Genomic DNA, 23,681 nt, shown 5'->3' with positions numbered 1-23,681 from the left:
TTTCGAATAAGTACATAAACATCCGGAAGAAAAAATGTCAAACAATAATGTAAAAGGATAAATTAATGAGAATTCTCATATGAAAAATCTATAAAAACAATAGATAAAAAACGGAAAATTAACTTATCCTGACAGAAAGTTATTGAAGCTGAGCTTCTACTACTGCATTAACTAAATAATTAATTATTCACACGGAAGAAGACAAGTTGTAGGTTTCAAGCGATGAAAAAAAAAAAAAAATGGATTGTATGTTTGATGAGAAAGTTGCACAACCGCCAATGCAACTTTTCCATTGGAATGTTCTATCTAAAGAAAAATGAAAGTGACTTTTAATTTTTAATATAAAATAAATTCAGGTGCACGAGGGAGGGGGCTGTTGCTGTTGAGAGGGAAGGGGCGATGACGCGACAGCAGCTACTGCTGCGGTAGCGTAACAAGACGGATCAGTGGGATCGAGGATGGGTGGTGGTGGTGGTGGTAAACCACCAGTACCACGGCCTCTTCCTCTTCCTCGTCCACGTCCTCGTCCTCGCCCCCTCCCCCTTCCGCGTCAACTCCGCCTCTCGGGCATCCCTATGTTGCTCGTTGTCTTCTCCAGAAAAGCAAGTGGACCTTGTAGCACACTGCTACCAACACCCACCCCACCAACTGGAAAACCACCACGTCCACCCGCCACACCACCCTGACTCATAAACATCCCCTGTTGAACTACGTTCACTCCCTGAAGTCCTGGAGGTACTGAAGCAGCTCCACTTCCTGGCTGCACCTGTAAAATTAACCAAAATTCACCCGAACATTTAATCTTTTCTTATTTACAATTTCTTCTTTTTTCTTCTACTTGTTCTTCCACCGAGCATTCCCATGAACAGATCTCAATTTATTTTTTCACAATTTATTGCAACAAGAAAATTCGTTTCCGTTGAAAAAATATGGAAAATTGTGAAGAATGATATAGCCCTGCAATTAATCCATGAATATATAAGGGTCTTGGTTTAGTTTCAAACATGCATCGGGAAATTCATCCTCGAAAATATATAAAGAAATAGTTCCCAAAGGACAAATTAAAAAAAAAAAAGCCATAATAATCAAATGAATAAATAAATAAATAAGAAAATGAAGATTATTCATGAAGGAACGTGAGGACAGGCGAGATTGGCAAGGTGAATGAAAGAAAGCGACAATGACTGACCATGAAACGAACATTTTCATCATTTTTATTCTACAAAACAATCTACCGATCGACAACACAAGTGGAGAACAATGTAAGATCGCCTCGATTTTTATCGTCTCCTATAAATCTAATAATCGTTCACTTTCATTGTTTCTCATAATTTTTCATTTTTTCCCCTTGATAAATAATCAACATTATTATTTATCAGCAGCACAAGAAACGTAAGGTTCTCCATACGTTCAATTTCTTTCTCACTTGATATCATTTTTATACGTTACATGCGGCACGTAATTTGCATGCATCAAAAAAATGAATTACCATCACCGATGTATAACTAAACCCCATGAGCCAGCAATAAAACCAATATTGCGTATACATACATTATTTTTAGAAGTAAAAAATATAGCAACAACCAACAGGAGGCGAGCAATGACAATATGCAGGTGCCAGAAAACCGAAATTCCTCTTTCTCCCCATAAATAGGGAATCATAGGGAATACGATAGTGTATGATTTAAAAGGAATGAAGGATGTAAAAAATTAGAGGGAAAAATTAAATTGAATAATAATTATAATAATGGCAGTATCTAAACAAAAATGAAACGAAAACGAATAAATGTTCAATTGTTTACAATTAATTATGCATTTATCTTCGAAACGAGTGCTTTTAAGGAAGGAAGAAAAGTCAAGATATTTTTTTCATAGCTCAGAGCTGCTACGAAAATCACTCATTCTCAATATAATTACATGTTCAACATGAAGTGAAAAATTAATAACAAAAATTCATTATTGATCGCCCCAATAATCAAGTTGCAATAAGCCTTATATTTGTATCGATTTCTTATTGTCTTTATCAGAATACTAAATACCACAATTTCATGAATTTTTGACTAAGCTTGTAGCTAAGCTGTTTTGTACAATCATATGATTTGTTTTTTACTATAATTTTGGCACCGTTTTCTCATTTACATAATCTCTTCTACACTCTTCTCATCGTCGTCATCCCCACCACCATCAGCATCATCATCAACATCATCATCATTATCATCACTATCATAATCATCTTCATCCGTCATTTTCACCATCAACATCATCATCACAATCATCATTATCATCATCATCATCATCATCATCATCATCATCATCATCATCATCATCATCGTCATTATCATCAACATCTTTATCATTAACTATTTGAAGACCGTCTGTCCATATTGAAATAGATCGTTATGTAAAAGTTTGCTGTTGAAGAAAAAGAAGCAGCAATATACGATTTATTGATATCTCCCGCTTAAGGCACTGAATTTATAAGAAAAATAAATAAATCATGTGTTAATTACTTTGTTTGATTAATGTAAAATGAGCGAATGAATGAATCAATAATAAGTGGCATTTAGAAACACATATGCAGTTTTCCCATTGCATTTCAATATGATGATTGGAAGAGCAGTGGTCAGAATTTATGTATGTATATTATATTATGGCTAAATCTAACAAGTCTTAAGATCACAGTGAATCCATTTTATAATCAATATTATACAATCATGCTGGAATTCTCCACATGCATTCAATTGTACTTGATTGAAATGAATTGAGGAAAAACGAGCTGATGTGCAAAATTAGACCAGCAATATTTTGCTAATGTATTGATACATTTAATCAGCAAGGGTGCTACACCTGTTGAAAAGAAAACTATTGGAAGCAAAAAAAAAACTAAATAAGTTTTTATTTTCCATATTCTTATATCATTGTCTCCCCGGTTCATTTCGATTTCATTTATTTTATTCACTTGGATAACGAAAAAATGTTGGCTATAGCAATTAGCAATATTCATCGATATTTCATTCTGACATGAAAATCATTCTGGTTAATTCGTACCAATGTATTTCTTTCAACAATGAACACATGTTAAACAAAAGAATAAATATTTAACAATTGCTAAAATTCTTGTTAATTGAAGAATAGAATCTCTTTATATTTATCTAATTATAATTTTCCCATCACATAAGTGGGAGGTAATAATATATGTCATGTAGATGGACTTTTGGCGGATTAACGTCGTTTTACTTAAATACCTGTTGGTGCATTTGTTGTTGTTGCATTTGACTGTGTTGCATCTGTAGCTGTTGCTGCTGAAGTTGATGCTGATGTTGCAGCATTTGAGACGGCTGAGGAGGTTGAGGTGGCATTTGCGGCCCCCCTGTGCCATTAGCCCCGGGCTGACCCTGACTCACCGGCTGACTTCCATTTGCTAAACCTGCGAAATTCATTAAAAAATCAATTAATGAATTAATATATATTCTATATAACATATATTGGGCTACGGAATTGTGAAATATCTTTACCATTCGGGGCTGGTCCTTGAGCAGGAGATTTGGCCCATCCTTGAAGATCAGCTAGGAGATTTTGCCAGAGAGCAATCTTATCGTAATGCCTCTTGATGAGATCATCTTTTCTCGTTAACTCCACTTTAAGATCATTGATATCTTCTTTAACAACTAATTCAGGCTTTAATGCAGATAATAAAAATCTCTTTTGTAGAAAAAAGGCCTCCATCTGTCTTGCCAAGTCTATAAATCTCAGGGTAACTTGCTCCACCTCCATCCGGGCCTCGTCCTTGTCCACTGCCAGACTGCTACCAATACTATTGTTGCTCAAGCCCTCGTCTTTAGTCAATACATTTAGACATTGCTGTAATTAAAGGGTTTAAAAATTAATTTTGCCTTTCCTCCTTACTAACCCAATGGATTGAGTTTCAGTTAAAATTTTTTTATCCATTGTTCTTTTTATTTCTCCACTGTATATACACAAATATACGAATAAAAAAAACAAAAAACAACTTTTGGCCACTGGCTTTACCTGAAATGCTTCATCGAACTCCTCCACTAGATTACCACTTCCATTGGTGGGTGTTGCCATATCGCGATCTTGCCAATAAAACAAGTGGAAATAATTAAAATGAAAAAATCTATTTAACCAAATATTCTATTTATCGCGTATCAAAACCCGAAATTGTTCAACCCAATTTAAAGTAAGGTTATAAAATCCTGAACGTACAAAGACCCTATAACCACTTTACATCATCTGAAATCGAAAAATTCACATATTGAAAATAAGGAAAAGAGGTGTGGAAGTCGATTAATTCATAAATCTATCTACAAACGAAAATAAAAAATTATCTTTTGAAAAACGCAGCCTGTCCCGTTTTCTCAGATTGAACAGTTAAATGCACATTACGCTACATGGAGAGTTAGTCACAGTTCACACCAATTGAATAGAGGGCATTTGTCATTTTGGTTGTCTCTGGTCTCCACAAACTCCTACAATGTCGCTCCTGACCACCAGATGATGAAACCAGAATAACATCACACCGTCTATGTAGTTGACAATTCAAAGCTCCTCGACTCGTTGTTGTCTCTGGTGGCACCTTTTCCGATTTTCCTCGAGGCAAGGAGAGAGCTGCCACCAAAGGTGCCACCAAAGAGGATTCACTAGAGTCTCAGTTCTGGGGGTTTGAGTGATCCCACCGGCATTATAGTACCTCACCCCAAGAGAGAGAGAGAGAGAGAGAGAGAGCGCGCCACACGCAATGCGCTGGCGTGTCTGCCCGTGAGCCGACTCGGTAACTGCCTCAGTAGCACTGTCGCTGTCAAAGGGACCAGTCGGCGGGGTCAATGTGATTTTTTGCGTTACGAAATTGTTATTCACTGAAATTTTAAAATTTTATGAAGTCACTTAAATTTTCTGCCCCCACTTTTTTTGCCCATTTTTTTTTTTTAACTCAAGGATAGAATAAATAATATACATGAAGGTGTAGGGGATTGTCGAAAAGAAGATGCAAGGAGAATGGGAAAGAAAATGAAGGATAAACCAAAAGGATTAATCCAATAAATGGATGACACAACATTAGATCATAGTAAATATAGATTGAATTTATTATTTTTTCATTTATTCTTAATAAAAACGTTTGTCATTGAAGCATCATTTGACGCAATATAATTTATGTTTTTGTCATCAATTGATTACACTTGGATACAATAAATTACTTGTCGATACTCAATACCTTTGAGTCCCATCAACACACGCTAAAACGTGTTAGTCTGTTACAATTTTTTCATTATATAATTTAATAAACAAATGGCAAGTCTTATGGTTGAATCTTAACTTTTGAACATTAATTAATCAATTAAATATGTACCACTCTTAAAATTCGAAACAAATACTGAAAAATTAAAAATCAAATTATCTCCCACCATTCCAGTCGATATAATTCACAGAAAAAAATTGGTAATAATTTTTAGATTTATATAATATAATACAAAAAATAATATCTGCTCGATTTTGAATCGAATCAGCAAATTGAAAAAAAAAAAGAAAAATACAATAGTTTATAAATCAATGACATGGAAAAGTGAACAAGATTTCTTAATTTTTTCGAAGAACTTTGGAATAGATTGGAAGATTCAATAATAATCAACAAAAAATGAATTATCAATAATAAATTAGTTTCAACGATATCCACAGCTGCGCAAAGTAGGTTGAACGAGATGACATATAGTGGAGAAGAATTCTAAAGCTCAGTCAATGTATCAACCGATGCTCTGAATCTTCTAGAAGTAACGTCAACCAGAGTCTTGCTGCATCCTATTCCTGTTCCCTCTATTTTTGATATTATCTCGTCCTTCAAGGCACATAAAACACGACGATCCTGTCGGTTATTAACTGGGGCTATTTGCAGAGCCTCTTTAACGTCCACCAGAGCATCTTCATAATATGTTAAATCAACTTTAGCCTTGGCACGAGCATAAAATGCCTCGTATGACGATGGACGAATTTTGAGAGCTTGGTTTGCTAATTCTAAAGCCTCTTCAGATTCATTCATTTTACGTTTACACCGACTAAGGTTGAGCAAAAAATTGAGCTTCAACTGTGTAAATGTTTGAAGATGAAAAATCAAATTGTTCCCTTCTTGATTTGGAGAATCTTGAGCTTGATCGGAAGCTCCGGGAAACTTTTTCAAGGCATAAGCATATCTGTGAGAGGCTTCCTTGAGTCGTTCTTTTCTGTAAAGCACATTGCCATCTTCAAGTAATTTATTCAGGAGTATTAATAGTACATCAGGTTTGCCCTGTGCCATAGCCCATGTTGCTGGGCCGAGTTTAGCCCCTCTTCTCAAAAAACACTGGATAACAGGTATATTTCTGCAGCCAATAGCTCTATCCAATGGTCTCATTCCGTTTAAATCGACGTGTTCAACAACAGCTCCCCTCTCCAACAATAATTGAACCAATTTTGGATTACCCTGGAAGGCAGCGAGATCCAAAGGTGTCCTGCCCGTTTTATCATTAGCACCAATATCAGCACCACGGTCTAATAGTGTTTGTACCGTAGCAACTCTACCCCTCACACATGCCCAACCTAATCCAGTCAGTCCCTCCTTATCAACAGCCTCCAGTGAAGCGCCTCTTTCCAACAGTAGATCAATTACATTGATGTGTCCCTCCGACGCAGCCATCATAAGTGCTGTTCTTCCCATAGTATCTCTTTGTTCAAGTAATTGCTCTGTTGTTACTTGTTCAATTGAAGTTGAAAGTGATTTGGAAGTGGCATGGGCATTAGTATAGTCCTGAAGAAGGCGTTCTGCAGTTCCCCAATGGCCCTCTCGAGCGGCTAACATCAATGGAGTTAAACCTTTTGCGTTGAGAGCTGTGGGATTAGCCCCTCTAGCTAATAGAGCTGATACTGTAGCTGTTGAGCCGTGGGCCGATGCAATTGTCAATGGAGTTTCTCCAATTAATGTATCAGACCCGTCGATATTGACTTTAGCCATGTCGAGAAGATATTCAACGACCGACTCATGGCCTTGGGAAGCTGCTGCGACAACAGCCTGTTGAGCTGCTTCCTCGCGTGAGGTTTCAAATGGTACTATTTGACTTTCACTAGTAGGAGTGGACCAATCGCATGCCAATAGATAGCCAACAACTGGAAAACGTCCATGGCGTGCTGCATGAACGAGGGGACACTGGCCAGCTATATCTGCGTGACCCAATGAGGCTCCAGCACCAGCCAACAACCGAACAACATCGCAGTGGCCACGTGTAGAGGCGAGAGAAAGAGCTGTACACCCTTGAGAATTGGTAAGCTCAACATCAGCTCCAAATTCCAACAGGAGAGAGACCATCTCTACTGAGCCTTCATGAGCATACATACAGAGAACTGGGGCGTTGCCGAGATATTCGGTTCTATGGTTGGGGGAGGCTCCTGCCAGCAGGAGTAATCTTGATACTTTAACGTTCGGACTGTAGATATTACGTAGCGTACACACGGCTGATGAGATGCACTCCGTTGACCAACTCATCCACCAAGCTTGGAGATCTCGTGAAGGAAAAGAGGGGCTCACTCCTCGGTAGAGGTGGGCTTTTAAAATATGATGACCAAGCTCTAGAACTTTATCACCTGATAGGGGACATTCCAGCCGAGAGAGACGGAAGGATATAGCTGTGTGTCCCAGACGAAGATCGCATAGGAATTTCACTGATTCATTTTCATCACGACGAATTAACCACTCTCTGAAAGAGGGATGAAAGAACATATATGTATCGTCCAGACGTTTCACGAGAAAACCAGAGAGCATCTGAAAATTTTACAATAAAATATTTTACTATGATAATTTCAAGTGCACAACAAAATTATATCACTTACTTATCCTTCAATGTCGTTCCAACAAATAAAAATATAACCAATTTAATTTTATTCAATTCAATTATATTTTTCACGTGTGTGGAATTTATTTAATTATTACCTTAAATCTCTGTAAAAATTCCTCCCATGAAACGAACTGCTCCATATACAATGAATTGACCGAATAAAAAATTTCTGGCAGTGTAAGTGGATAAAGAGCTGCTAGACAGACAGCAAGAAGTGGCTGAACTTTTTCAAATGAAGTGGCAGTTGGAAATCTCAGATTGAAATGAAGTTGGTATATCTGTGCTAAAGATACTGGCAAAACCTGTAATAAAAATAAAGGTAAAATTATGATAATCTAGACTCTAAAATTGTATAAAATGGCCACTCTAGTAAAGAGATGATATTGAATTTACCTTATAAGTGGCAGATTTAGCAACAATATGTCCACTCTCAATGAGATCAAGGGTGAGCTTCACAAAAAGAAAGCTGCCTCCAGCGAGGGAGAGTAGATGTGTAGCGAACCTGTTGTGATTTGCTCCACAGGAGGACTCCTTTCCATTAACACTTGATGTGATATTAGCCTGTATAACAGCGCTTTGGGCCAACCTGTGGCTTATGTATTCAGACAAATCTCTGCCAATACAAAGACCGATTGAAGTGCTGCTATTACTATTTCTATCAAGAGAAATTCTAGTATAAGGAAAAGCCTTAGCACACTCCCTCAGCTCGCTCCTTACAGTACACACAATTTTCATCCAGCTGGGAAAATTAGGTGCGTGTCTAGTAAGAAAGGAAGCAATAGTATCACCTCTGTCAGGCCTGTGATATTCAGCCTCACAAATAGCATCAATAAGCACCACCATGTTCACCTCAGGAAGTCGTCCAGTCTTTCTAAGAGTCAGCATTGGCTCAATAATGCCCCTAGATAGGGCGAGATCAGGGTCTACCGTGCATTCTCTCTGAGATAATGATCCTTGTAAATGTGGCTCCGATAACAAATACTCTCTGTATGCAATCAATTGGGGTGCTTGACATAATTGGGCAGCTATAGAATGAATTAAATCAGGAACTAAACAAGTACTGTTGTTATCAGCTTGACAAAAATGATATGCAACCACATGGCTGGCTATTTCTCGTATCTTCTCATTAGTCTTTTTAATATTGATTTCAAAGGTCGATGTCATTGTCTGTTTATCCTGACTAAACGCCTCATCTTCATCACATTCGGCCATTTCTGCCCTCAAACATTGCTCTCTCTTTCTGCCAAAACAACTGTGCTCAACTAGTTGAAGAATAAGCGACGTTTTTCCAGTACCTGGTGCTCCTGACAAAAGCACCCCAGGGCTAGAACCCTTGATGAGATTGTCTAGCTCTTGAAGAAGCCAAAGCCTACCAGTAAAGCATGGATCTGGTTCGATTGATGGTACCTCGAAGAAAAGGGGTTTAAGGGTAAGCTGAGCTGTGGGGTGAGAGAGCAATCTCATTTTTAATTCTAGGGGCTTGATTAATCCTCGACCCGATCTTCTCGCGCAACATTTTCGATTCTTCAAGCTTGCCTCATCTTCAGGGTTTATTGAGATTTTTCGAGAGGTGAGAGGACTGCAACTGCCATTGGAAAGACCTGAAACCGACACTGACATTGACATAGACATGGACATGGAGGTTGATGCTGAGATCGAGGTGGATATTGAGGCAAGACTTCCGGCTGAATCACAGTCTTTTATCTTTGATTTTTGCCTGAATTTGCCTTTTGGTTTCATTGGGGTAGAACGCAATGCCGCTGCAACTTCGGCTTCACTTGATGTGCCGGTCAGCGTCGATACTGGACTGGTGTTTGTTGAAGCCAGTGTCTGTTGATCGAAACTGGTTAAGCTGCTGAAGGATGCCTCATGGCATCGTGAATCTGATCGTTGAGGATGTTGTGATGATGAGGCGATTGGCTCTATTCCGGAGGAGGTGCGCAGATGCCCTGAACCCAGGAGAAGACCCAGGCGCATGTATAGGTCAGATTGTGAAGATTTTCTACTTTTTGAGGATAGTGGTTTTACACTACCTCCTTCGTCATCTGCGAAAGTTAAAAGAACGTTAGATTTCGAAACGATTAAGGTGGAGATAAATTTCGCGTCATTAGAGTTGGCGACGGCAATCAAAGCGATGGCAACTCTTCACGATGCAACAAAACTAAAACTCAAAACTGTAGAAGTGTCCGGTCATGCTGGCTAAAATTGTGATTTTCATTTATTGAATTTAATGCACATGAGATTGCCGTGTTTATTTATTTATTTATTTATTTATTGAATTGTGCTTTGGAATAATTATTTGATTAATAATATGAATTCATGATGCTGGAAACAAGCCAAAAAAAAAACAAAAAAAAACAAAAAAAAAAAGAATATGAAACAACAACAAAATAAAACGCAGTGAGTAAAAAGCAGCCTGCCTGTTGGTCTTTTGAAGTGTTCAAGAATCAAGATTTTAGATTTTTTCGGTGCATTGACAAGCCTGTTGAGGCCATCGGATTTCGGTATTCTTGGCGGATCAATAAGCTGATTCAATCCATCACTAGCAGTTCCTTGATTTGTACTCCATAAAGATTTTATTTTTCCAAGCACCACGCCTGGCCAACGTGAGGTACCTTCCCATGAGGATGTCATCCACGCTAATTTTCGTTTATTTAATCAATTGTTTCATAGCTCACTCTTAAAACTAAGGCAATAAAATTGATGACCAAGGCGATTTATGAAGAGAAAGAGGATCACTTGCAATGGTGAATTTACCTGATAGAGTAGAAGGATTATCGTTCTCTTGCTGCGATGTGGACGGACCTCTCCTCGATTTTTGTGGGGTGAAGGGACTCTTTAGACCCTTGGAACTCAAAAAAAATCGTCTCCGTTGATTGTGTGGTGTAGAACAACCTAGATAAAATCGACAAATTAAAAAAATAGTACTGTCCAACCAAGCTGGATATTATTATTATTAATAGTATATGGAAATGAATGGAGAGTGAGGCGGAAAGAAATGAAAACTCACTCTGAGCCATAACTTGAGGTTTGTGACGAGAGTGGGAAGCGCTAGACTCTGAAAGAATCGGTGGCTTGCCCTTTGCTCCCTTTCCCATAATTGATGAAGACATGACGCTCTCCAATCCTTGCTAAAATTCACATAATCGAGACTATTTCACGCTGTATTTTTCATACGTAGTCGCACTATTTAAAATTACGATTGAATTGCATTTCAAGTGATCTGAAACTGTGGATCGTATATACCATGCAAAGGCTTGCTAAATATAATCCCTCTATAGATCTACATATACACATAGTTATAAATAATGTTGTCCAGTGCTATGCCATTAAAAATAAAAATCAATTTATCATTCTTTGAGGGAATGGAAAACTTGGAAAAAAAAATTTTGTACTGAATGAATGCCTACAAGAGTATAGTACACAGTTGCGGTTGAGTTGACGACTGAATTACCGTAGCTGATGGTTGAGAAGTAAAAAGCCCGTAGATAGTGAGGTATATTTGGAACATATGATTTGATTTGCTTGCCATAAAAAGCAAAAAAAAAAAAATGGATAACTTACATGGACGACACGATTGGGTAAATTTCTAATGATTTTGGTGGTGAACTGAGGACTGCCACAGGGTTCGTCATCCCAGTCGTCAGTTGCTATAACAGAGACTGGCTCGGAGGAACAAAAACCAGTATCGTAATTGACAATATCATCCTGCAGTATAACAGAATCATCTTGGCTATTTTCATATGTATTACGACATATTGGACATGCCTCACTGCGAAATAGACACGAGTAGCATCTCTCGTGGCCACATGAATCAATGAGTCGGCGTTTCTTTCCTTTGTCGAACGGCATTTGGCAGGATGGACACATGGAACACCCCACCATGCCTGTTGACTCGACTAGGGCCCGAATTTGTGCCAAATCTGGAGATAGAAAACATTGAGCTGAATGAAAATTACACTTTATTGTGTTTAAAAATGTCAAAGGAAAAATAAAAATAAACAAGTGGGGAATTGGAACGTATCTCTGAAAAAAAAAATAATTAGCGTAGTTTTAAATTGCAAAATAGAATATTCGAAATAAGCCGTAGATTCACTTGAACCGATCAGAGTTAACGTCAATTCAAATGTATTATGGATAATCATAGGATAGGTTCAAATTGCTTAAAAACGAAGACAACACCGTGTATATTCAAGCCATGCCAGGCTGTCAATGTGTCGTAAAAATAAACTTGATTTCATCTACTTGGTCATAACTTTCATCCTTTGCTTACTGTAATATACCTATATATACCATTTTATGCTGATTGAATATATACTGTATATATGACGTGTGAACAAGGTATATAGCAGATGGCATTTGGTGGAGCGGAAAGAGAAAAACAGGTAGATTGTACAAGTTTTTCTCAATTTGGGTGCCATATTATATATAACGATTAAGTCAGTAGTATTCGAAAGTAAAATCAGAAAAATGTATGATAAACAAACCGAAAATGAAGATTTTTACAATATATGAAAAAATATTAAAGGGTTCTGGTGGGTGTGTAGGTAATGTGTTTGAGCGAGTACATGAACAGGTCGACATATACGTGAACGAGTGCGTTGACCGAGAAGCTCTTACGGTAACTTCACCATCAACTACACCAATACCAAGAGATAGTTGCACCTGCATTTGCACACAAGCACAAACACAAATAAAGATAGAAACGAATGAAGCCTTACGGCTAACTTACCGGGATGGGGTCGGGCGGGCGATCCCAATCCGATTCGTCTCTGAGACTTTTTTTGCACCATTTAACCATCAACGCATTTATTAAAGAATGACAGTACCGAGTAACTAAGCTACCATAATAAAGCTACGCGGCTTTCTCATCAATATTTGCCAAGTAAAGCTATGTCAAGCAAAGCCCTCCAAACCGTTAAAATTATGGTAATTAATCTAAATTCAAAAAATAAACAATATGCCATGTACTGCTGACTCTAGTGGTATATAGCCGAGGCCGCCGAGGCCGCCGAGCCATATTTGAAGCGATAGCTCGAGTGCTCTTTTGAATAACATCACCATCATCAGTAAACACTTGAAATTTAATTCATACAATGGCATTAGCCATTCTTCTTGTATCTAACTGCATTGCACTCTTCCCATTCAAATATATCTACATTCTACATATATAAAATCTTTTTTCTTTCCCTGATATATACAGGTTAAAGCAGAGACTACTTATTATTGCTGGAAAATAAAAGTCTAAATATTCATTGCACGTAGAAGGTAGATAAGACGTTAGAGATAAGATGAGGCGCCTCGGTATCATGTTGACTGGATTGGCGGTAGTGGGGATGAGAAAAAGAGATAGGGAGCTCAGATTAAATAGATAAAGCCACGAGCGATTTCAAGTTTATAAGTCTTCCGTGTATTTTATCGCACTTGTTTTCTCTCAACCGATTTATACTTCAAGTCCACATTATTTTTTTTCTTTTCTATTGGAGGGCTTTCCAGGGCTTTCAAAGATATATTTTAAACATTTGTACATTTATTGTGTATGCCTGTTTTTTATGGAATTGCTGTAATTTTTATTTTCCACTTTAGAAAGTTTTACTCAATTTTATATTAGTCTAATGGAATTTTTTGTCATTAAGAATGGTGTGCAACTTGTCATGGAAATTTTATGGATGTCAATCGTTTCTCTAGGTGACTTAACGAGCTATTAAAAAAACATGTTTCATTTAAGCAGTGAAAATTGAAAATTAAATAAAAGTTGTCAAAAGTTGTCAAGTTGCGATTGTTGGGCGATATTATTCAGTGGTGGTTGACACTGAGCTGAGCGAACTGAAAAAACTTCTGAGCACGACATTTCTGACATTTACAGATGATTCATATCCTAACCCTTTATATTGGAATCCTCAGACGTATAGACTCCCGTCCAATTCGATCGTTTAACGCATTTTAATATCACCAATTGTAGTGTCGTCTCATGGTAAAAAAAAAAAAATATTTCAATTGATGACCAATAAGATGTGAGAAGAAAGCATTGACATCTATGGTGATTCGATTGGCAGCCAACGTCCATTGTAACTTACATGGATTAAATTCCATAGTTTCGGATGATCGAGTTGAGTAATAAGCATATCGATATCCCAAGAGATACGTGTACTGAGTTTAAAACGTGCAAGATAATCCAATGAATGTTCCGATGGCAGAGAAGCAAAAAAAAAAAGATTTTTTTCACCCATCCGAAGGCTTTCTATAATGTCAGGTCCTGGGACAAATGGTTGGTCGAGCGTCACAAGTAAAAAATCTCAGTTCGGCTTGTATCAGAGACAAGAGTGAATAAAATAACAACACTTGAAGCGTATGTAATATGTTATGCGTTACGGTTCGAAACACAGTGTGTCCATTACGCCATTTAATTGAATGCAACAGGTGGTTTATTCCAGTGCATATTTTCAGGTGATATAGGCCTGAATACTTTTTCAATATAAACATTCCAGTCTTATGATACCGAACAACAGCATAAAACTAGTTGATTATCGATTGAACACGTGCTACATCCTGTGGGTTCCTTGGACAGGTTAATTATTTTACCATTTTATTGTTACTATCGAGAATGAGAGTTGTCGAAACCTCGATGGATACTTAGTTCTACATCAAATTTTTTTTTTATTGTAGAAAAATTAAGAAATTTTTTGATAAACGTTTAACATTTTGTAGAATCCTCAAATTTATGGTTAAAACAATATATAAATTGAAATTGTCAAAAAATCCAGAGACTTCTTGGCTCTCTCTTAGCGCTTGTCCTTCAACCACCAATAAAATCTCCCCGGAATCCCACAGTTATATATACAGAGTATCCCCGATTCACTCGAAGAATTCAGACTGAAGAATGCAAACCCATTCCCCACCTCCAACTTACAGTAGAACTAAGAACATTTTTTTCCCTCACCCTCTTTTTGCAAAATAATCAATCTGCAGTAGATTTGAAATCCGATGAGATGTTAAAGGCGCCTCATCGGTGAATTATATGTTGGCTCTAAGTGAACAAAGCTTATGTCCGGTTGTATGAGGAAGATTTGTCAGTTAAACTCACCAAGAACCGAGTGACTGAGGCCAGCGCCAGAACGCGGAGGTGGTGAGCATCTTCTTATCCTATCAGGAGGCGCCATAACCCTCTTAAAATTTATATATCTATCCACTGACTATATTTTTTTTTTGTTTGTTTGTTTAATCGGCAACACAGAACCAAGTAAATGGCATTTTTTAAATCACCAATTTTTCAGTCACCTTTTTGACAATTCTCTATTTATTGACAAACAATGGTTATCTTAAGTAAAATAATGCGAGCGAGAATAGCAATTAGATATTGCACCACATTGAAATTCAATAATTGACATGGTATCCGTTGAATAAAATCTATATAAATTCAAGGGGATTGGCATGATGTTATTGAGGCAGAATGGTTTGAATGGAGAGGTTTGAATCGATGCGCCTCAAAAGTTCACACAGTACAGACAGAACTGACGGAAGGCCCGCGGCAAACTGATTTGCAGATTGGGGAGAGCGGAGTGAAGGAGAAGTACAAGTGCTACAATGGCGCACCGGGGGAGGGTTAAGGAGTAAGGGGAAGGGAGCAATGACGTCTGATTGGCTGTATTCTGTGCATGAGGTTAACCCGATAGACTGTCTGACTTGCAGGCCTCAGGCCTCACGGGTCCTTCTCGAGGGACTTATGCATACATATGTTACTAGTTAAGCTCTTTCTACTCTATGTACATTGTACAAATACACCAACCTGCCACTATCCAATCAATGTTCTCCATTATTATTTATAAAAACGAGTTGATTTAACTTGAGGGAGGAGAGGCTACGGTGGTTTGATGCCTCCCCAAGTCCCCTCTCTCATTCACTCCTTTTTTCTCGCACAGGTGCCAAGTCTCTTACATAGCACTGAGGCGCTATCGATATTCTCGTATGTACGGCAAGTTTAACTGCCCTATACTTTAGCCGTATCACTTTACGTCTAGGTAAAACTAGTCAATGAATAAGAGAGACGTAAAAATTTTCGAAAATGAAAAATTAAGGAAGAGATTGTGGTAACAATCCATCTCCCCCATCTCCACCAATTCACCTCCTATTATATACTTTAATCTATGTGAGAGGGCGAGTTGGGTAACATATGCTCGTTAGTATAGGTTCATTCATTGACGTAACTACATATCTCTCTTGCTAATAAAATTTGTGTTTTTCCATCGCCATCAGTCGCAATTAAAATTATGTAATCGTGAGAATTATCTGCATTTTTTTCCCCTCAATGAAGCTTTAAAAAATGTCAAATAATATCGAAATATTGTAAAGAAATATTTTTTAATTCTCTACTGATTTTTCCAGGTGTTCTTTTAATTCTTCCTTGGATTCTCTGCTTGTCAGATTGCTCGTAACGGATGCAATAAGACCACTGGGTGAATTATTTGTACATTAATATAGAGGTGAAATTTGGGTGGTCCTGAATAATAAACGTTGACATTTTCTGATGATATTACATGTACCTTGTATATGGGCCAGAATACGGTGGCTCGTTATTATGACCACGAGTATTGAGGGATCCAGGCCTTATGTTCCTCCTCTCTCAATCTCTTTGCCGCTCTTTCTTTAAATGTTGGAGGTGAGGATGGATACTGGTTTCACCACACGCGATGGGTTAAAAGTGTCTTGTGGAGGGGCAGACGGGGCTTTTCTTGCAGACTCGTGACGATGAATTTAAGCGTCTGGTAGCCTCAAGGGCCAAGTTGAATAAATCCAGGCGATAGAAAGAATTGAATTGTTGAATTGTGACTGTTCAAATAATGGAAAGAAAATTTTTCATTATAGACTTTCGGAGGTTATAAGGTTAATAAATGAGATTGATAAATTTTACGTAAAAATATTTAATAAATTTATTTGAAAAAGTGAAGAGCAGCCACAGCCACAGTCACAGCCGTTTGAGCTTGGACTTGGACTTGACATAATAATCCTACTCTGAAAAGGACAAACATCGAGACTATCGATATTTCCAAGTTCTGTCACGCTTATTCCTCATTGGTTCAGTCGTCTGTGGCAGCTTATTTGAATTCAGAACTCATTTAATTTTGAACTTTGCAATCATGATTTTTATAATTACAGCGCGCTGTGGCTTAAAAAGATGCGTGCCAATGAACAGAAGTCACGCAGTCCAGCGGATGCGGGTGGGCGGACCGGGATATCTCCTCGTCTACGGTTAACTCTATACATCCAGAACGCACAAGAGAATACAGACGACATAGTCAATCTCCTTGTCCCGTCTGCAAGTATTAACGGCCCCATAATCCCCATAGTAATTAAACCTGTACAACTTACACCATCCAACGATTGAGGCAGTCTTTTATTAAAGAAAAAATCGAATAAATCGAATAAATAAGAACCAGTGGACTTGAAACTATAGCAGTGCCAATAACAAAACTCATACTTTGACGAAAATTCAAACTGACTATAGCTCTATTATTAGTATTCAAGAGAAATTATCAATTTTTCTTATCTCATCCGAGGTCTCTTCCCATTTTATTGACTAACTAGCCAGTTATTTCATTCTTTCCCTCTCCCGTTCCCGTGAAAATATCTCGTCATACATTTACAATCACGCGTAGATGTGGATAGTAGAAATTGTGTGAATATCTGAACGAGTAATTGTTTGACGTGCATTATCAAGCAACGAAAAAGGCGTTACATTCGTAAATCACCTGGACAACTTTCACGAGTGGAATATTACTTCGCATGAACCAGCGGAGATACCGAGTAAAATCAACGGAATAATCAAAAGTATTAAGGAAAAAAGACAAGTTAAAAAAAAAAACAAAAAAAAAATCTGAAACAGTTATAATACTGAAAGAAAGTACCTCAATTATGATTTTTTATTTTCTCTCCAAAAATCATCCAAGTCGCTTACTCAATGTTTCACCACCACGAAACAACACCGAATTCTTCGTATTTTATTAATCATGGCAAATAAACAGCGGACAATTGAGTACATACCAAATAGCATTAATTTCAAGGAAATTTATAAGATTGAGAACTCAATATAAAGAAGCACTTGTGCATGGGTAAAAGGAATGGCATCGGAAACTATTCTGGAATAAGTGCGTAGGGGTATGAATAAAGCCAGCCGTTGCTAATATACGGGTATGTACAGTAAAAAAAGGGCCTTATATGGTTGACCATGCGTGAGTGATGCCGTCAGGATATAGAGAGAAAAGACGAGTAAGAGTCAACTTTTTATTAGTTATAATGTGTGTGTGTACTGGGTAGCAGGTTTGCAAGTCCACAAACTCGCAAATTCGCCTACGCTAGCTTCCACGCTGCCACCACCACCGCCAACGATGACGATGACAGTCCAGTTCATCCCCCCCTCCGCTAATCCACACTACACACATTTTCATTCAATGATCTATACACTTTCATCCTTGCCATTAATAAATATTTCTCTCAAGTTGTTGAAACGAGTGCTCACTATATTATCTATCAAATAATATTCACCGACGGAGAAAGAAAATTCATTTGTAAATTATAGGTCGTTAACTAGACTATCCATTGTATCATCAATTTACTTCTGAATCGGCAATTTCTTTTATGATTCCCCAAACAATTCAAAATTTGATGACGTCATCAAAAATAATGATAGATATGGATATTTTATGGGGATACCCACCCCACCCATCACTTCTACCACGAGCTCTGTGATACAAGTGAGCCCAAAAAAATTGGTGAAAAATAAAAGGCAAAACTACATGAAGGTAAAAAAAAAGGGGCTTTAAATGTACGGAATCCAAGACGAGTGGTGACTCATACACCAGCGGCGACTTTTTTTTTACAATGATGCTTTCTGTGAAACTGGGACTCGCTTCGCAACTTACAGGACACTCACCTCTATCTCTTTAGGATAGAGCCATTAATATTTTTTATTCAATCGGGTTATTGCCAATTAATTCATCTACGGTTTATTCATCATCATCGCGATGGCCGAGATTATTATTGTTTATTACTTACCATTGTTGTATATTTCTTCATTCACTAAGGTATCTTCATCATCTGTGTCAGGACCTAGTGATATTGGAGTGTAGACAATTGAATCTCTCGCCCTCATCTTTGCGGATAGTTTGTTTACTTTAGAATAACATTGATGCTCCTCCGTCACTCGACATGGATGGCGCTAAAAACAAGGTAAGAATATATCATAAGTCAGATCTCGACATATTTTTACCGACTGAGTTCAACCGTTCATTTTGCATATGTGTGTTGTAGATGATATTAGGATTGCTAAACGCATTAAAAATGTATAAATTAAAAATGACCATGTGTTAATTCTGGAAAAGAAGAATTGATTGGTGCCCATAGATGGAAATTTCCTATTGAATTTTCCAGGTTATTAAATTATACTACTTGATAGTCAATATATGGCTCAAGTTGGCGAACTCTAGCGCATTGGTATCTCCAGCGACCCGACTCCCATGTTCCACACGCACTGTGAAAATAGTGTGCGAATATTCTATTTCAAGCACCGAGACGTCTGGACGATCCCCTAGTATAAGTATAAAACATGGCTATTTTCCGAAGCGCCGGCGAGGAGATAGGGACCGACTAAATTCCCTGAATTGGTTGATTCTGAGGGTGTTGGAATGAAATTTAGCCATGGATTGGAAAGCCTCCGATGGGAAAAAATCAAGACATCACTTTCAACCGGAAAATAATGTCTTACTACTCCTAAAGCAAACATAAAATACTAAACCATATTCAGCGATTAATTAATTTTTCTCTATCTATTGCTTATTGAATTGAAATTGTTTTAAAAACAAAGTGCAGAGTATTAAGCCGGAGGATATTTGAGTCGCTGGCATTTCCAGCTCCATGCGATGACATGTATCCTCCTTCTTTCGTGGAGTTATCATGAATTTTCAAAATTTTCCCTTCGTGACAACGGATGGAAATCTGGATGAGAAAAGTCAGCCCTTAAATACCACGTACGTAGTATAGAAACGGAAGTGGATGGCAACAGTGTGTCAGCACAAGAATAGGGAAGGAAGTATGGGGAAAAAAATAATCAAATATATGACGGAAGTTCAACAGCCAGTTGTTACCCATTGTAAATGGCATTTCTGGATTTTCTTTTTTTTTTTTTTTTTTTTTTGGAGTTCCCAAGTTGATGGAAATGGTAGAGACAATGGAGCAATTGGCAGTGAGAAAAAGTTTTTTGATATGGACGTGGGACTGCGTATAGTAGGACGTATGGCACATCCGGACGTTGTGAATTTTTCCATTTTTTTCATTCACAATTAATTGACGGGTTGATTACACAACTTAAAGAGGGAGAGATCAAAGAGGAATTTCGACAAAAATGTCAATTTGTGATGGATTTATCTTTTCTTAAAGCCTTTAACCTTGTCTCTCGGTTAATGTCGTTAATAACACAAACGGCGAGGTCCAGCTGCTGGGTTGTGTATGCTAGCACCTCACATCTCCCTGTCATCTCCATATACACACGTGCTTGCACAATATACGAAACCAACAACATCTTCTCTCAACTTATCTATCCTAAGCTATTTTTTTTTAATCAATAATTGGGTATGAAATTTATGGAAAAATGTGTAAGATTTATGAAATGAATTAAATGCTGTTAATAATATAATATCATTGATGTTTTTAATTGATATTAATAAGAAATCACTGTTTGGAAGTGAGTGCTTAGGCTTCGAGCAAGTGACGAGTGACTGTTGGTAAGACAAGAATAGATTCTTGGCTTTTTTCGGTCTTGCTTTCCGTCATTAGCTATAGATACAATGATAGTTTTTTTTTTTTTTTTTTTGTAACGAAAAGGCGAGCAAAAAATGGGAAATGGAGAATGGAATTGCAGAGGAGCATGAGAATGAAGAATGAAGAATATGAAAATAGGTGGTAGGATGGTGTTGGTAAAAGTGAGTTTGAAGTTGGATGGAGGTGCTTGAGGAAGCTCTATTCCTGGGATGAAATTCGTGGCAGCTAAGCCATGCGACTGTTCCGCCGAGTTTATTGCACCATGTGTCATCGGGCTATGGGCCATGGCCAATGACATGTTGAAAGACCTTGAAACTTATGGAGCATTTTTTTCTCTCACATTACCATTTTTTTACATTACCTTTGCAATTTATGTAAAATTATCCATATAATGGTAGAGCTTTCTCAGAATACTTCAACTAAATGGAAGCGGTTTCCTTCGAAAGTTTCGCCAGTATCCTACTCCCCAAAAATAGAAATGCAGTAGAAATACTAAAGACCCCCAGCGAAGACAAAACCAAGAAATACTACGCGCTTTAGGTTTAGCTTAACGTCTCACTCCCCTTCCTCCCCACTTTACCCTCATTTTGTTCAACTTATAAAAAGCCCACTGAAATTCATCACCAATTTTATGAGAGGGGCTATACTACAGCTGCTTTTAAATCTCTCAAGAAATAATCTGGTAAGACAGTGTTTAATGCTCTTTCTCCGTGATAATTACAATTAAATATTGATGATGGATGCTTTTTGTTTTTTAATAGCCAATCAACAATTCGATGAAAATTAAAAGATAGAAGTGTCATTACCGTGCAATTCTGTGGTGCCGATTTCTCTAGTGTTAATTCATTCCGCATTCCGTATGACAATTCTAGCCTCATCAATCTTTACCCCAACTTTCACAACTCTTTACTTCTTTCACATCGTTCCCATTTATTTTTGATTATCGGAAAACACACACGAGTAATGTATCTTAATCGAGGTAAAATATTTAGCCGGCTGACCTGTATTCACTTGACTTTTTCCATTAAATAACTTGCACTGTCAATTACAATAATAATAAATAATAATAAATAATGGATATATGACTTGGTAATAAATAATAAATTAACTAATTTGAAAAATTTAATAATGGTGTGGGGACTAGATGAGTAATTCGATTTTGGATGGTAGAAGTATTTACTGACGACACCCCGAGTTCAACTGCTCGAACGAGAGAAAAGTGACTACTGTTCTGTAGTACTGTACTGAAAGGAACATATGTATATATATATATATATATACATAGAGATGGTGGGGGCGGACTGCACACACGGAACGACACACGCGCGCGATCTCTCCCTTCCCCTCTTCAATCATCTATATAATATGTCATTTTTCGACATATCCTTGGTCGATTGTCCATTGTCCAATATCAATAAAAGGCAGACACTCAGCCTCACCTTATGCACTTTATCTATTAGAGCATAAAGAATAACTTTGATCACAATTAATCCACAGCCCACCCCGCCAGCCTATTCCCCTTAAACTCCAATCCCGAAAGCGTTAGAGCCATTAGTGTGCCATCCATCACTTCCGTATCTCTGCATTCGTTTCATATACTCTCGTGACACGCGCCTCAAAATTTCACCGGCAACTTCTATTTTCAATTTTTTCAATTATAGAAAAATAAATCTTTAGGAATGTTACTTTCCGAGGTATTAAGGCACAGCTATTTGCATCGTGATGACAATCAATCACAATGAAATTCAGAGGAAGAAAAAATATTTCAGATTTCAGAGGCATGAATTATTTCAATAAACGTCACTGAATTACTACCTTGAATATACACGCTCCAATTATTATATTATATTATTACCATATTATATTATATTAGTAGTATTCATTCACGATTAATCATATTTATTCCTTTGAAAGAAAAAAAAATCATGACATTGCCTAATCCTCCAGTGCATCGACCTCACCTCACACGCTGACGGGACGTGTTTCATCCCCGCTGCATCCGGCTGGAACGTTATACTCCTTGTTTTGTTTTTTTTCTGCTCCTATCTTTTCCCGTCTTTTCCTTAAAATGCTCCATTTTACTCACTCGACAGGCCAATTGACGACAATTTTTGACATACACCAACCGAGTGGTAAATTTACCAGTCTCTGATTAATGGGATGTTCAGCTTTTTTCAATTATTTATCATTTATCATTAGGTTATTATTAAAAAAATAAATGACCAAATACTTGAGGAAACTGTTATAGTGTTTGATTCAATTAACAAAAACCGACACCTTTATTTCTCTTATTTATTTTAACAAAAAAAAAGCGCTAAAAATATTAGGAAAGAACTGAAAAAAATGAACCCCAACCCGAATAGAACGTTGATAATTACATCTTTTAAAAAAAGCAGTATACGAGCATGACTTCCATTGAAAATCATTAAGACCCGACGATATTAATAATACTAAAAAAAAATGATGATTTTCCATCGTCGAGCCACTATCTTCGCATTTATGAACTCATTGTTCCTTGCATAATTTGTCAAAATGAATCAAAACATGTATCCATCGTTTCTACAATAGTATTTATCGACTATCGTCACTAGGCCGTTAGGAACTTATTGTGACGATAGCGAGTTTACGGTCAGAGACCAAGTCGAGGAGCATAAACACAATCGTCAGAAAAGCTTTTTTGTCGGCCGAGTGACGTACGAGATTTTTAGTCATCCAGTCTGTAGACAAAAATGAAAAGTGACAAAAATAAATTGAAATAATTCAATCATCTTTGCCTAATGCTGTTGCATTTAATGGTCAAATTAAACAATAAATGTATGATAGTTGTGTCAGCGATTGTTAAGAAATACAAAAACTAACACTATTGCCCAAGTTGAAACACGAATGAAAATTTGACTGGGGCTTTATCGTCTTTACCCTTGAAATAATAATAAAAATATAGCAAGAAACATTGTGTCGCGAATTGCTCAGTCATTATTAGTGCAAAGGAATTAA

General features: G+C 37.3%; 2 protein-coding genes across 9 annotated transcripts; both read right to left on the bottom strand.

The window, feature by feature from the left end:
• Positions 1 to 117: 117 nt before the first annotated feature.
• On the bottom strand, positions 118 to 5,000 carry LOC105266502 (mediator complex subunit 28). Of its 2 annotated transcripts, none has more exons than XM_011304692.1 (5): positions 4,438 to 5,000; positions 4,030 to 4,097; positions 3,516 to 3,861; positions 3,246 to 3,427; positions 118 to 766 (listed from the first exon to the last, which is right to left on the bottom strand). In XM_011304692.1, exons 1-5 carry the CDS (start codon positions 4,460 to 4,462, stop codon positions 551 to 553), a joined length of 837 nt encoding a protein of 278 aa, XP_011302994.1. In that variant the 5' UTR covers positions 4,463 to 5,000; the 3' UTR covers positions 118 to 550. The 2 variants fall into 2 exon arrangements, with proteins under 2 accessions (XP_011302994.1, XP_011302995.1); XM_011304693.1 differs by lacking the exon at positions 4,438 to 5,000 and adding an exon at positions 4,228 to 4,429.
• Positions 5,001 to 5,279: 279 nt separating this feature from the next.
• On the bottom strand, positions 5,280 to 21,901 carry rols (rolling pebbles). Of its 7 annotated transcripts, none has more exons than XM_011304695.1 (9): positions 21,494 to 21,901; positions 18,927 to 19,089; positions 11,442 to 11,800; positions 10,888 to 11,008; positions 10,635 to 10,772; positions 10,298 to 10,516; positions 8,271 to 9,922; positions 7,973 to 8,179; positions 5,280 to 7,804 (listed from the first exon to the last, which is right to left on the bottom strand). In XM_011304695.1, the coding sequence occupies exons 1-9, from the start codon at positions 21,563 to 21,565 to the stop codon at positions 5,741 to 5,743; spliced, it is 4,995 nt and encodes a 1,664-aa protein (XP_011302997.1). In that variant the 5' UTR covers positions 21,566 to 21,901; the 3' UTR covers positions 5,280 to 5,740. The 7 variants fall into 7 exon arrangements, with proteins under 7 accessions (XP_011302997.1, XP_011303001.1, XP_011303000.1 ...); XM_011304699.1 differs by lacking the exon at positions 21,494 to 21,901 and adding an exon at positions 16,418 to 16,703 and having other exon boundaries at positions 18,927 to 19,005; XM_011304698.1 differs by lacking the exon at positions 10,298 to 10,516.
• Between the last annotated feature and the right edge of the window lie 1,780 nt (positions 21,902 to 23,681).

This window comes from Fopius arisanus, unplaced genomic scaffold (assembly GCF_000806365.1).
Source record: "Fopius arisanus strain USDA-PBARC FA_bdor unplaced genomic scaffold, ASM80636v1 scaffold00039, whole genome shotgun sequence".
In the NCBI taxonomy this organism is placed as follows: domain Eukaryota; kingdom Metazoa; phylum Arthropoda; class Insecta; order Hymenoptera; family Braconidae; genus Fopius; species Fopius arisanus.
This window is presented reverse-complemented; position numbering and strand designations above follow the sequence as displayed.

Excerpts from the sequence above, each read along its gene's own strand:
- LOC105266502 (XM_011304692.1), bottom strand. The coding sequence starts at position 4,462 with ATGACAAATGCCCTCTATTCAATTG. Across the intron at positions 4,098-4,437 it reads AAATGCCCTCTATTCAATTG|ATCGCGATATGGCAACACCC; the intron begins GTGTGAACTGTG and ends TTTATTGGCAAG. Across the intron at positions 3,428-3,515 it reads TCAAGGACCAGCCCCGAATG|GTTTAGCAAATGGAAGTCAG; the intron begins GTAAAGATATTT and ends TGAATTTCGCAG.
- rols (XM_011304695.1), bottom strand. The coding sequence starts at position 21,565 with ATGAGGCTAGAATTGTCATACGGAATGCGGAATGAATTAACACTAGAG. Across the intron at positions 9,923-10,297 it reads ACACTTCAAAAGACCAACAG|ATGACGAAGGAGGTAGTGTA; the intron begins GCAGGCTGCTTT and ends TAACTTTCGCAG. Across the intron at positions 8,180-8,270 it reads CTAAATCTGCCACTTATAAG|GTTTTGCCAGTATCTTTAGC; the intron begins GTAAATTCAATA and ends TTTTTATTACAG.